At 53.5% G+C, this 14,055-nt stretch overlaps 1 protein-coding gene across 1 annotated transcript in view; it reads left to right on the top strand.

Moving 5' to 3' along the window:
- The window catches only part of G6PD (glucose-6-phosphate dehydrogenase), a 10,577-nt gene extending 6,079 nt beyond the window's left edge, over positions 1-4,498 (top strand). The window contains exons 5-13 of the mRNA XM_011972980.1: positions 416-633; positions 1,323-1,481; positions 1,645-1,770; positions 2,135-2,228; positions 2,676-2,862; positions 3,099-3,334; positions 3,439-3,515; positions 3,624-3,716; positions 3,814-4,498. Of these exons, the coding sequence (XP_011828370.1) occupies positions 416-633; positions 1,323-1,481; positions 1,645-1,770; positions 2,135-2,228; positions 2,676-2,862; positions 3,099-3,334; positions 3,439-3,515; positions 3,624-3,716; positions 3,814-3,904 (1,281 nt within the window). The 3' untranslated portion in view covers positions 3,905-4,498. The remainder of the gene's footprint in view (positions 1-415; positions 634-1,322; positions 1,482-1,644; positions 1,771-2,134; positions 2,229-2,675; positions 2,863-3,098; positions 3,335-3,438; positions 3,516-3,623; positions 3,717-3,813) is intronic.
- The last annotated feature ends 9,557 nt before the right edge of the window (positions 4,499-14,055 follow it).

The following is a 14,055-nucleotide window of genomic DNA, read 5'->3' as shown; positions in this document are numbered from 1 at the left end:
CTTGTACTTCCTTGAGACCCCCATTACCAGCTCCATGACCAGGACTCACGGGTCCTATCCTGTTGTGCTCTGCTGCGTTTTCTCTGCCAATCACAGTTAGGTGTCATGATTTTGGAGAGAGAGCTTTCTCCAGTGTATTTCTCCCAGGTCAAAATGTCCTGAAATCTGGCCTGTGTCCTAAGGCACAAGGGTCCCAGCCTGGGACAGTGTCTGTGCTGCCTCCTTTGGCCTCCCTCTCTCTGGATGTGCAGAGCTGCTGAGATGGGGCTGAACCCAGTGTGGGATGGGGACACTGACTTCTGAGGGCACCCTCCCTGGGCCTCCAGGGAAGACCCTCCACTTCCCTGGGACAACACACACGAACTCCAAGACAGGGGCTGACATCTGTCTCTGTCTGTCCATCCGTGTCTCCCAGGCCACCCCAGAGGAGAAGCTCAAGCTGGAGGACTTCTTTGCCCGCAACTCCTATGTGGCTGGCCAGTACGATGATGCAGCCTCCTACCAGCGCCTCAACAGCCACATGAATGCCCTCCACCTGGGGTCACAGGCCAACCGCCTCTTCTACCTGGCGTTGCCCCCCACCGTCTACGAGGCTGTCACCAAGAACATTCACGAGTCCTGCATGAGCCAGATGTAAGGCTTGTCCTTGCCGTCCCTTCCTGCCTCCCAGGCTGGCCCAGGCAGTGCTCCCCACCGAGATTGTGTCCGGGGCTGGAGATCTAGGCAGCCTGTCTGTCCCCTGCAGCATCCATGGTGCCGGGGCCATCCCCACTGGGACCACAGGGTGGCAGCATCGCTCCACGAGACGCTCACCACCTGCTTGCTCTGCTTCCCCAAAGGCCCGGCCAGGCCGCAGGGTGGCAGCCTCGCTCCGCGAGTGCAGCATGGCCCACGCTGGGTGGTTTCCCAACCCAGGCAGAGGCTCTTATTTTCTGGCTGGCTTTGAATGCAGGGGTAGTAAAGCAAGGGTCCTCTTCTCATTTTCAAACCAATGAGGAAGCCATGCCTTGGACGCCTCCTCCTTCTGCTCCCCTATGGGCCTTCAGGCTACTCCGACCCACTGGGGACCCAGCATGAGGCAGGAGGGGAACGGGCCCCCAGCAGCATGCCAGCAACACCACCCTGGCACCTAGGGTAGGAAGGCTTCCCAGAAGGTGTTGAGCCAGAGGGTCACCTGGGAACACAAGGCAGGGGAGGTGGCCATGGAGGTGAGGAGTTTCTGACCCCTACTCCCCTGGGAGGGCACCTGAATGATGCAGCTCTGACCCTCACTCCCTGAAGAGGGGGTTCAAGGGGGTAACACAGCTCCGGGCTCCCAGCAGAGGCTGGAACCGCATCATTGTGGAGAAGCCCTTCGGGAGGGACCTGCAGAGCTCCGACAGGCTGTCCAACCACATCTCCTCCCTGTTCCGCGAGGACCAGATCTACCGCATCGACCACTACCTGGGCAAGGAGATGGTGCAAAACCTCATGGTGCTGAGGTGGGGCCAAGCCCTGGCTGGGGGACCAGGGTGGGGGTGGTGCTCAGGAGCCTCACCTGGCCCACTGCCTCCCCGAGGACGTATTCCTCCAGAACTTGGACAAGGGTGGCCCTTGCACCACAGAGGACCAAGGGCGGTTCCTCCACCTTGCCCCTCCCCGCAGATTTGCCAACAGGATCTTCGGCCCCATCTGGAACCGGGACAACATCGCCTGCGTGATCCTCACCTTCAAGGAGCCCTTTGGCACTGAGGGTCGTGGGGGCTATTTCGATGAATTTGGGATCATCCGGTGAGAGCTCTTCCCCTTTCCTGGGAGGCTGGCACAGGGTGGCAGAGCCAGTAACCCTGCAGGGCTGCCCTTCCCTGTCTTGGGGAGCTCCTCCTCACCATGCAGTTCAAAACCTGAGTGTCTGAGCTGTCAGATGGGGCTGGAAAGGGCTGGACCCCAACTCAGCCAAACACCCCAGGGTTTCATGATTCAGTGACAGCATCACCATGTCCTTCCTTGATTTAAGGGGACCTGGAAGACAAGGGGGACCAGGAAGTGAGTCTTGCAGCTTGTCACTAGGAAGCCTTGTTTGGGGCCCCCACGCCCTTGAACCAGGTGAACAGGGCCGGGAGCTAAGGCGAGCCCCGGCCTCTTCTGTCCCCAGGGACGTGATGCAGAACCACCTCCTGCAGATGCTGTGTCTGGTGGCCATGGAGAAGCCCGCCTCCACCAACTCGGATGACGTCCGTGATGAGAAGGTGGGGGGTGTACCCCAGTCCCCAGGACCACGCCCCGTCGCGGGCCCATCTGTGACGAGGCACTGAGCAGGGGTGTGCATGTAGAGCAAGTGTCCTCAACCCCGGAGAAGTCACCAGCTCTGAGCACAGCTTGGCCTCCCAGAGGTGACCTGGACTGGCAGTCACGAAGCCCAACTTGTCATGTCCCAGGTCTGACAGTCACTGTGTGACTAGGGAAGGCCGTTGCCTCTCTGGGCCTCAACTTGTCCATCAGAATAGACTTGAGATGGACCAGGGTGGTCCTGGAGGGCCCTCAGGGAGGGGCCCTGAGCTGGGCCTCTGGCAAGGTGAGCAGAGCCAAGCAGGGGCCTTCTCCTGCCCTGAGGGCTGCGCATCTGTGGCCAGAGTCATCCCTGCACCCCAGCTCAACACCCAAGGGGCCCATTCTCTCCCCTGGCTTTCTCCCAGGTCAAGGTGTTGAAATGTATCTCAGAGGTGCAGGCCAACAATGTGGTCCTGGGCCAGTACGTGGGGAACCCCGATGGAGAGGGCGAGGCCACCAAAGGGTACCTGGACGACCCCACGGTGCCCCACGGGTCCACTACTGCCACTTTTGCAGCCGTCGTCCTCTATGTGGAGAATGAAAGGTGGGATGGTAGGTGACGCCTTCAAGGCCCAGCAAGGCGGAACTGGGCATGCCCTCGGGAGACACCCCTCGCTGGGGTCAGACCTGCTTGCTGCTGGGCAGGGGAGCCAGCCGTGCGGGACACGGGACCCTGCTACAGTTGCTTTCACGTTTGCCTGTGTGGGCACCGGAGCTCCCACTGAGACACTCACGCCCTGGTCCACACCCCGAGAGCTGGTGCTGAGGCTGCCCTTTCTGCCACGCAGGAGTGCCCTTCATCCTGCGCTGTGGCAAGGCCCTGAACGAGCGCAAGGCTGAGGTGAGGCTGCAGTTCCATGATGTGGCTGGCGACATCTTCCACCAGCAGTGCAAACGCAACGAGCTGGTGATCCGCGTGCAGCCCAATGAGGCCGTGTACACCAAGATGATGACCAAGAAGCCGGGAATGTTTTTCAACCCCGAGGAGTCGGAGCTGGACCTGACCTACGGCAACAGATACAAGGTGCCCCACAGAGAAGGAGCAGCGTGGAGGGTGGGGGGCCTGGACCCGGGGGACTCAGCATGGTGGCAGGCAGTGACATGAGTGAGACACCCTCACCCTCACAGAACGTGAAGCTCCCTGACGCCTACGAGCGCCTCATCCTGGACGTCTTCTGCGGGAGCCAGATGCACTTCGTGCGCAGGTGAGGCCCAGCTGCTGGCCCCTGTGTGCCTGCGGGGAATGGGGTGGCCTTTGCCCTCCCTCCTTCCCTGTGTGCCAGCCTCCCAAGCCCCACACCATGTACCCTCAGCGACGAGCTCCGGGAGGCCTGGCGTATTTTCACTCCACTGCTACACCAGATCGAGCTGGAGAAGCCCAAGCCCATCCCCTACCTTTATGGCAGGTGAGGAAAGGGTGGGGTCTGGGGGCAGAGCCCAGCAGGCAGGGGCAGGTTGAGGGCGGAGCTGCCTCATGCCTCTCCTCCACCCGTCACTCTCTAGCCGAGGCCCCATGGAGGCAGATGAGCTGATGAAGAGAGTGGGTTTCCAGTATGAGGGCACCTACAAGTGGGTGAACCCCCACAAGCTCTGAGCCCTGGGCACCCACCTCCACCCTCGCCATGGCCACCCTCCTTCCCGCCGCCCAACCCTGAGTCGGGAGGACTCTGGGACCATTGGCCTCAGCTGCACATTCCTGGCCCTGGGCTCCGGCCACCCTGGCCCGCCCCTCGCTGCTGCCACTACCCAAGCCCAGCTACATTCCTCAGCTGCCAAGCACTCGAGACCATCCTGGCCCCTCCAGACCCTGCCTGAGCCCAGGAGCTGAGCCACCTCCTGCGCTCACTCCAGCCCAACAGAAGGAAGGAGGAGGGTGCCCATTCGTCTGTCCCAGAGCTTCTCGGTCACTGGGGCTCACTCCTGAGTGGGGCCTGGGGCAGGAGGGAGGGACGAGGGGGAGGAAAGGGGCGAGCGCCCACGTGAGAGAACCTGCCAGCCTCAGTGTCACTTGACATTCCTCGTCACCAGCAACATCTTGAGCCCCCTGGATGTCCCCTGTCCCACCAACTCTGCACTCCGTGGCCACCCTGTGCCACCCATAGGCAGCCTCCCTGTTACAAGAAAAGCAGAAGCAGCAGCTGGGACTCCTCCCAACCTCAATCCCCTGCCATTAAATCCGCAAACAGCCCCTCCTGTCCCCTTGTCATTTGCTTCCCTGAGGACCCATTTCCTCGTCCCACTCCCTGAGTCACCCGGGTGCTTCCTCTGTGGCCTCCCCACCTTGGGCTCCTCACCTCTCGTTCTGACCCCATGTCCAGCCGTGACCATGCCTGGTGTCGGAGACACTTCTTGAGTTCCCCTCCACTCCACGCATATTGTCATTGTGAGACCGGCTTGAGGTGCAAGGACGTGGGGTCACCTTCCACTCTTACTGTCCATGTCCCTGCCCCACCCAAGATGGTTTTCGGCAACACTGCCAGTCCACAGATCCCAGAAGTATTTAGGAAGGAGAGAGGGTGGGTTTTGTAACTGATATCAGAGGCCAAGGGGGATGGGATGGTCCACAGTGATACACAGCTACGGCCCGGCCGCCCCTTCCAGGCAGAAGGGCCCGAGTTTGGGGGCTGCCAAGGCACGTAACCAAGTGCCACACACCGGGCAGCTGTCAGCATAGGCTGATTTTCCCAGTTCTGGAGGCCAGAGTCCATGTTCCAGCACTCTCGTCAGAGGCCCAAGGGGAGGGTCCTTCCTGCCCTCTCCAGCTCCTGGGGAACCAGGCATCTTGGGCTGGTGGTCACCTCACTCCACTCACTCTGCCTGTCTTCTCATGGTCTCACCATGATATGGCTTCTCCTCTTCTGTGTCCTCGTAAGGACACCACTCCAGTATGACCTGCTTCTAACTCAAGTTAATGATATCTGCAGACCACCTATTTCCAAATAAGGTCACATCGGGAACTCCCAGGAGACATGCATTTGGGGGCCGCTGTTCAGCCCCTACACTGCTCCCCACACGGGCAGCAGCCCCTGGGTGTCTCAGTGCAGCATGTGTCGTGCCAGGGAGATGGCAAGACCAGACACTATGGTGCAAGACCTGTACTCGTGGCCTCGGTTCTAGGAGGTGAGGCCAGCAGGGAACAAAATGACCAGGTGGTGCTGGGCTTTGTCCTTTGCGGAGAGCAAACCAGTGGCCTGGCAGGAGTGTTCTACCTGCAGCGCGGGTGAGAACGCACACCCTGGGCCCTGCAGGTAGCAGGGCCCGATGTCCTAGGATGAAGGAGGCCTCTAGTGAGACCTGTGGCAACAGGGACACACACGCTGCATCCCGGTGTTCAATTCCTGCTCTTCCTGTCCCCTGCATGGGGAGTGGCACCTCTGAGTTTTCAGAGGGAGGAAGTATACGAAGTTCACCTGGACCCTAGATAGGTAAAGGAGCTTGATGGGGGCCAAGGCCAGGTCATGGGCTCTTATGGGCTCTGTGTGCATAAGATTGGAGGCCAAGCTTCGGCCACGGGGCAGTGGTTTTAGTCCTCTGTCCTGGTTCCTGTGGCCTCCAGAAGGGGCTGTGGCAAGGCTGAAAGCTGGGTTGGGCTGGGGACTGATGGGGTGTGGCAAGGCTAAGCAGGTTAGATTCCAGCACAGGGCACGACACCCAAGTAAGACTGGGTGCAGCAGCTCACGCCTGTAATCCCAGCACTTTGGGAAGCCAAGGTGGGCAGATCACTTGAGGCCAGGAGTTGAAGACCAGCCTGGCCAACATGACAAAAATATGTCCCTACAAAAAAAGATACAAAAATTTGCCGGATGTGGTGGCGGGCACCTGTGGTCCCAGCTACTTGGGAGGCTGAGGCAGGAGAATCATTTGAACCTGGGAGGTGGAGGACCATCCACTGGCACCCGAACTCAACAGGCAACTGTCCCTTCAGCTCTGAGCACCTACTTGGGTGGAGGCAGGAGGTCCCAGGTGAGGGCAGTGCTGGGGCCACAATGGGAGAGAAATGAGAGATCAGGCCAGGGCATTCCACTGTTGCCTCAGTTGCGGGTGCCTACACTGAGACAGGGACATAAGCCCCAGAAAACACACTACAGGAGCTGTACCCTGAACAAGAAGGCAGTCCTCCCCAGCCCCCTGGAGCTCACAGGAGCACTGAGGCCCTTGCCTGTGAGCCCAGATCCACCCTGGTCCATTCCACAGGGTGACTCACTCAGCCTGCCCGACCCCTGCTGACCAGTTCAAGGCTGGAGCCTTGTTTTCACCCCTTCTCTGTCTGCAATGCCAAAGAATTCAGCTACAATTTGCTTTTTTTGTTGTTGTTGGAGACTGGATCTCACTCTGTTGCCCAGGTTGGAGTGCAGTGGCTCAATCACAACTCACTGTAGCCTCCGCCTCCCAGGCTCAGGCATCCACCTACCTCAGCTTCCTGAGTAGCTGGGTCTATAGGCGTGAGCCACCACGCCTGGCCCGCAATGTCCTTTTTTTCTGAGATGGAGTCTTGCTCTGTCACCCAGTCTGGTGTATACTGGTGTGATCTTGCCTCACTGCAACATCCACCTTCTGGGTTCAAGTGATTCTCCTGCCTCAGTCTCCCAAATAGCTGAGGCTAAAGGTGTATGCCACCACGCCCGGCTAATTTTTGTATTTTTAGTAGAGACAGGGTTTCATCGTGTTGGGCAGGCTGGTCTCAAACTCCTGACCTTAGGTGATCCACCCGCCTCAGCCTCCCAAGCTGCTGGGATTACAGGTATGAGCCACTGCGCCCGGTCTGGCAATTTACCGGGTTTTTTGTTTGTTTTTGTGTGGGTTTTTTTGTTTGTTTGTTTGTTTTTGAGACAGAGTGTGGCTCTGGCACCCAGGCTGGAGTGCAGTAGCACGATCTCGGCTCACTGCAACCTCTACCTCCTGGGTTCAAGCGATTCTCCTGTCTCGGCCTCCTGAGTAGCTGAGATTACAGGTGCGCACTACCATGCCCAGCTAATTTTTACTTTTAGGAGAGACGGGGTTTCCCCATGCTGGCCAGGCCGATCTCGAACTTACCGCGTGATCCATCTGCTTCAGCCTCCGAAAGTGCTGGGATTACAGGCGTGGGCCACCGTGCCTGGCTGCAATTTAGTCTTTTTTTTTTTTTTTTTTTAAGATGGAGTCTTGCTCTGTCACCAGGCTGGAGTTCAGTGGCACAATCTCACCTCACTGCAACCTCCACCACCTGGGGTCAAGCGATTCTCCTGCCTCAGCCTCCCGAGTAGCTGGGACTACAGGTGTGCGCCACCACACACAGCTAATTTTTGTATTTTTAGTAGAGACAGGGTTTCACCATGTTGGCCAGGATGGTCTCGATCTCTTGACCCCATGATCCACCCGCCTCGGCCTCCCAAAGTGCTGGGATTACAGGCGTGAGCCACTGCACCCGGTCAACAATTTACTCTTAAGTGCACTCTACCTCGTGGGTCTTCAGAGGCCCTGGATTGGTGTCTCATCTCTCAAGGTTTCACCCCACGTGGGAGTGGGCAGGAACTGGAAAGAGCCCCCCCCCGCCAGACCTCTGACACTCGCAGTGTACTCAGAGCTTCACCTCCCAGCCCAGACCTGCAAATTAAGCCAGAGGAGAATTTCAAACCTAGCCTGACCCCTTCACACTGAGTCCCAGGTGCCACAGCAGCACAGACCCAAATGCCTTAGCTCCTCTGCTGCCAGTGTCTGACATCACATCAATTTGCGTCCAGCAACCACTGAAACCAGCAATGTGAGAAGCCCAGAGAGTACTTAAAACTCCAGCTCCTCTCCCTCCTTCCATCCGAGCCTGGCCCACTGCTCGGTGGCTGAGCCAGAAAGGGATGGGAGTGGAGAAGGGGTCTTCAGGCTGAGCTGCGTGGCGGCGACTGTTGCATTGTCTGCTCTGAGGAGCAGAAAAGGAGAGGGAGAGGCACAAATGGGGCGGGGCTGACTTGGGGCCTTGATTTTCTAGGCTCACCACTGCCCTCTCCCTGTGAGAAGCAGCCGGAAGGGATTGTCCTTCCTGTGCTGCAGGAGGAGAAGCTGAGAAACTCAGCTATGAGACCTGACCAGACCATCCCAGGACCACACCCAGACATACAGGCCAAAGCTGGGGTCCCTGAGAAGGCCTCTTGCCTCCTAGAGCTTCACTGCTTTCCCCTGCTAGAACACTTGAGGAAGCTTTGAGGGAACAAGAAGCAGACTGAATTCTGGCTTTCAGTAAGGACAGTTAGACTCTATGGCTGGACACAGTGTCTCACTCCTGTAATCCCAGCACTTTGGGCATGTTGCTTGAGCCCAAGAGTTCGAGACCAGCAGGGCAACATGGTGAAACCCTGTCTCTAAATAATACAAAAATTAGCCAGGCATGTTGGCACACACTTATAGTCCTAGCTATGTAGGAGACTGAGGTGGGAGGATCGCTTGAGCCATGATCACACCATTGCACTCCAGCCTGGGCCACACAGCAAGACCCCGTCTCAAATTACATATGTATTATATATATAATTTGATATATAATATAGATGTATACATAAATATAAAATATATATATAATGTATATATAAATATGTATATGCACACATATATATTTGTAAGGCCAAAATTTTCAGAGAAAACTAGGACCCCCATTATATAAATTAACCCCCAAGTTGCCTTTGCCCACCCAGGAACTTTTCCTTGACAGCCTTATAAAGCGAAGTGGACAGAAATCAAATCTTGAGGCCCCCAACTTGCTTCCCCATCATACTGAGAGTAAACCCAGAATTGCAACTGAGCCAGGGTTCAAATTCCCCGGGGTTGACCGTGGAATCTTAAGCCTTTCACTTGGCTTAAGGGATCCTGAATGGGCAGTTCCCCAACGCCCAGTCTGGCAGAACCCAATGCTAACCCTCTCAGGAGAGACTCCTTCCTCATACAGGTACTTTTTAAAGCATGAGGGCAAGCACATCATCAGAGATAACTGGGCGCACCAAGAAACAACATTGCAAGAGAAACAATGAGCAATAGCGACAGATCATGCAGTCTTCCGGCGCTGGAATTGTTAGCCAGACATCATAAAATAACCGTACTTACCAAATTTAACGAAATAAGAAGTCATGGTGGGACAGCTGCAAAGAACAGGAAACTGTATAAAGTGATGTTGCCAACTTACTCTATCTGGTAAACCCAATAGAGTATCTGAAAATTACAAATAGAAGCATCTAGGCTGGCTGCAAGGCTCATGCCTGTAATCCCAGCACTTTGGGAGGGATCAAGCAGAGGGATTGCTTGAGCCCAGGGGTTCAAGGCCAGCCAGGGCAACAAAAAATACGAAAACTAGCCGGGTGTGGTGGCAAGTGCCTGTAGTCCCATCTACTCAGGAGGCTGAGATGGGAGGATCACTTGAGGCCAGGAGGCGGAGGTTGCAGTGAGCCAAGATCAAGCCACTGTGCTCCAGCCTGGGCGACATAGTGAGACCCTGTCTCAAAAAAAGGTAAAATATGAGCTTGTAAGTTTAAAAGTAGATGGACTGGTTTAGTGGCAAATTACGGAACATGAAAGAGAGAATGCGGGAACCAAAAACTGGTTCAGAAGAAAGTATTCAGAATACAACCCAGAAAGACAAGTTCAGGGAAGACACTGAAGACACAGGAAGAAGCCGCAAGGAGAATGAGAAAGTGTTCCGTGCATTTAACTGATTTCACAGAAACAGAAAAGAGCAAGTGAGGCAGAAGCAAAACTTGAAGATATAATGGTTGCTGGCTGGGCATGATGGTTGCTGGCCGGGCGTGGTGGCTAACACCTGTGATCTCAGCACTTTGGGAGGCCAAGGTGGCCAGATCACCTGAGGTCAGGGGTTCCAGACCAGCCTAGACAACATGGTGAAACCCCATCTCTAATAAAAATACAAATATTAGCCAGGCGTGGTGGCACTTGCCTGTAATCCCAGCTGCGTGGGAGGCTGAGGCAGAATCATTTGAACCCGGGAGGCAGAGGTTGCAGTAAGCTTAGATTGTGCCACTGCACTCCAGCCTGGGCAAAAGAGCAAGACTCTGTCTCAAAAAAAAAAAAAGCATGATGGTGAAGTGCAAACAAAAGCAGAGAATTTGCCACCAACATTTTCTCACCAAAAACTGTGTGCCTCAAGCAGAAGAAACCCAGTACTAGATGGAATAATTTGAGATGCAAGAAGGAATAATGAGCTAAAGAGGTCAATGTGCAGCTCACCTAAGTAAACATTGTCTGTTTGTAAATACGGTTTTATGGGAACCCAACCACACCCATTTGCTTACATACTGTCTGCAGTGGCAGAGTTCAGTGGAGTCTTCCCTTGGTATCCACAGGGATTGGTTCCAGGACACCTGGGGTACCAAAATCCATAGATGCTCAAGTGCCTCATATAAAATGGCACAGCATATGATCTACGCACATCCTCCTGTATACTTTTTTTTTTTTTTGAGACAGAGTCTTGTCTGTCACCCAGGCTGGAGTGCAGTGACAGACTCGGCTCACTGCAACCTTCGTCTCCCAGATTCAAGCGATTATCCTGCCTCAGCCTCCTGAGTCACTGGGATTACAGGTATATGCCACCATGCCCAGCTAATTTTTCTATTTTTAGTAGAGATGGCGTTTCACCATATTGGCCAGTCTGGTCTCGATCTCCTGACCTCATGATCTGCCCGCCTTGGCCTCTGAAAGTGCTAGGATTACAGGCGTGAGCCACCATGCCCGGCCGCTCCCATATACTTTTTAAATTTCTATTTTTTTTTTTTAATAGAGATGGGATCTTGCCATGTTGCCAAGGCTGGTCTTGAACTCCTGGGCTGAAGCAATCCTCCTGCCTTGGCCTCCCAAAGTGCAGAATTACAGGTGTGAGCCACCACACCCAACCCTCCCATATACTTGAAATAATCGAATCATTTCTAGATAACTTATAGTACCTAATACAAAATAAATACTACGTAAATAGTTGTTTCACTGTATTGCTGCTTGGTGTTTTGTTTTGTTTTGTTTTGTTTTCTGAGACAGTCCAACTCTGTAGCCCAGGCTGGAGCACAGTGGCCCCAATCTCAGCTCACTGCAACCTTCACCTCACTGGTTCAAGCGATTATTGTGCCTCAGCCACCTGAATAGCTGGAATTACAGGCACGCACTACCACCTGGCTAATTTTTGTATTTTTAGCAGAGACGGAGTTTTGCCATGTTGACCGAGCTGATCTTGAACTCCTGACCTCAGGTGATCTGCCCTCATTGGCCCTTCAAAGTGCTGGGATTACAAGCATGAGCCACCACACCTACCCAGTGCTGTTATGTGTTGTTGTTGTTGTTGTTGTTGTTGCTGTTTTTCAAATATTTTCTATCTGAGGTTGATTGAATCTGAGGATGTGAAACCTGTAAATACAAAGGGCTGACTGTGGTCATGACAGAGACTTGTGTAACCTACAGAGCTGAGGGTATTTACTACCTGGCCTTTATGGGAAATATTTGCTTAAACAATATGATCCTGAATGACCAGTGAGTCAATGAAGAAATTAAGAAGGAAATTGAACATTTTCTTCAAATAATTCTGAGTAGCGCTGTACACAGCAAATGTCAGGGGTCTTCTTTCTGTTTGGGTTCTTTTTTCAGATGTTCAGCCTCAGGGAGCTTTCTGACAGGAGAATGAGATAAGATCTATCTTTTGGCCGGGCATGGTGGCTCACACCTGTAATCCCAGGACTTTGGGAAGATGAGGCAGGTGGATCACTCGAGGTCAGGAATTCAAGACCAGCCTGGCCAACATGGTGAAACCCCGTCTCTACTAAAAATACAAAAATTAGCGAGGCTTGGTGGTGTAGCAGGACGAGCCGCAGACAAAGCTCCTCAGACACCGGATTAAAGAAGGAAGAGGTTTTTTATTCGGCCGGGAGCGTCGGCAGACTCGCGTCTTAAGAGCCGAGCTCCCCGAGAAAGAAATACTTGGCCTTTTTAAAGGCTTACAACTTTAAGGGGTTCATGTGAAAGGGTCGTGATAAATCGAGCAAGCGTGGGAAACGTGACTAGGGGCTACATGCATCAGCTAACAAAAAGTTTTACAATGCTTTTTTCATACAGTGTCTGGAATTTACAGATAACACAAGTAGTTTAGGCCAGGGGTTGATGTTATTATTATTACTTTGTTGAACTCCTAGGGCCGGGTGGTGGTGCTAAGGTTGTCTGGCTATTTATCTTACTTTTGTTTCTTTCTCTCTTTTCTCCTGTCTTGTGAACTAGGCAAGGTGGGGGGAGGAGGGCAGCAGGAGTAGTAGTGGTCTCCTTCCTTAGTGGCAGGTGCCTGTATTCCCAGCTACTCGGGAGGCTGAGGCAGGAGAATCACTTCAACCCAGGAGGCTAAGGTTGCAGTGAGCCGAGATTGTGTCACTGCACTTCAGCCTGGGTGACAGAGAAGGCTCTGTCTCGGGAAAAAAAAAAAAAAAAAAAAAAAGCTGGCCAGGTGCAGTGGCTCACGCCTGTAATCCTGACACTTTGGGAGGCTAAGGCAGGCAGATCACCGGAGGTTGGGGCTTCGAGACCAGCCTGACCAACATGGAGAAACCCCATCTCTACTAAAAATACAAAATTTGCCAGGCATGGTGGCGCATGCCTGTAATCCCAGCTATTCTGGAGGCTGAGGCAGGAGAATGACTTGGACCCAGGAAGCAGAGGTTGCGGTGAGCCGAGATCACACTATTGTACTCCAGTCTGGGCGACAGAGTGAAACTCTGTCTCAAAAAAAAAAAAAAAAAAAAAATCCATCTTTCTCCAAAGCCAGCAATACAGTGATGTTCCAGCATCTCATGACCCATTATATGGGGTTTGATTGCCTCCTAGGGTGAATGCAGGCAGTCCTGAGGCTGACAGTACATTTATCCAGCTGACCAAGCAGCTCATTCCCATATACCATTGAAAAGCCGGCCGGGTGCCGTGGCTCACGCCTATAATCTCAGCACTTTGGGAGGCTGAGGCAGGTGGATCACCTGAGGTCAGGGGTTCAAGACCAGCCTGGCCAACACGGTGAAACCTCATCTCTGCTAAAAATACAAAAATTAGCCAGGTGTGGTGGCGGGCGCCTGTAATTTCAGCTACTAGGGAGGCTGAGGCAGGAGAATTGCTTGAACATGGGAGGCGGAGGCTGCCAGTGCTCATTTATTTTTACATAAACACACTCTTTGAGGTTGAAGCAAATCTGACTGATTTTCAATGTGAAACTAATATATAAAAACTATACTTGGAGTTATTTCTAAACAGAACTAACATCAGAATCTTCTATTTTGGAAAAATCTGATTCATCAGATGAATCTTCAGCTAACAACTGTTGGAGAACAGTGTTAACGAAATGCATAGGAATGCTACATTTTCTACGATTTGACATTTTCAGCAATCAAGAATTACTTTTTTTTGTCAATGGAAATGCCAACACTAAAAACGGAATGCTATAAATAGAATGATGTCTTTCATTTCCAAAGTCAATATACTAGAACGATGCAAAAATAATAAAAGCGAGATATTTCATAGCAAAGTTATCTTGGGGTAAATGCTGCAGCCACAAGCACCACCAGCGTATTCTCAGGGCAAAGATACCAGTAACCTGCTTGTTGATTTAAAGGTCCAGCACCCCCCGTCTCTACTAAAAAATACAAAAAACTAGCCGGGCGAGGTGGCGGGCACCTGTAGTTCCAGCTACTCGGGAGGCTGAGGCAGGAGGATTGCTTGAGCCTGGGAGTTGAAGGCTGCAGGGAGCCATAATTGTGTCAC

This window comes from Mandrillus leucophaeus, unplaced genomic scaffold (genome assembly GCF_000951045.1).
Source record: "Mandrillus leucophaeus isolate KB7577 unplaced genomic scaffold, Mleu.le_1.0 Scaffold1325, whole genome shotgun sequence".
NCBI lineage: Eukaryota > Metazoa > Chordata > Mammalia > Primates > Cercopithecidae > Mandrillus > Mandrillus leucophaeus.
This window is presented reverse-complemented; position numbering and strand designations above follow the sequence as displayed.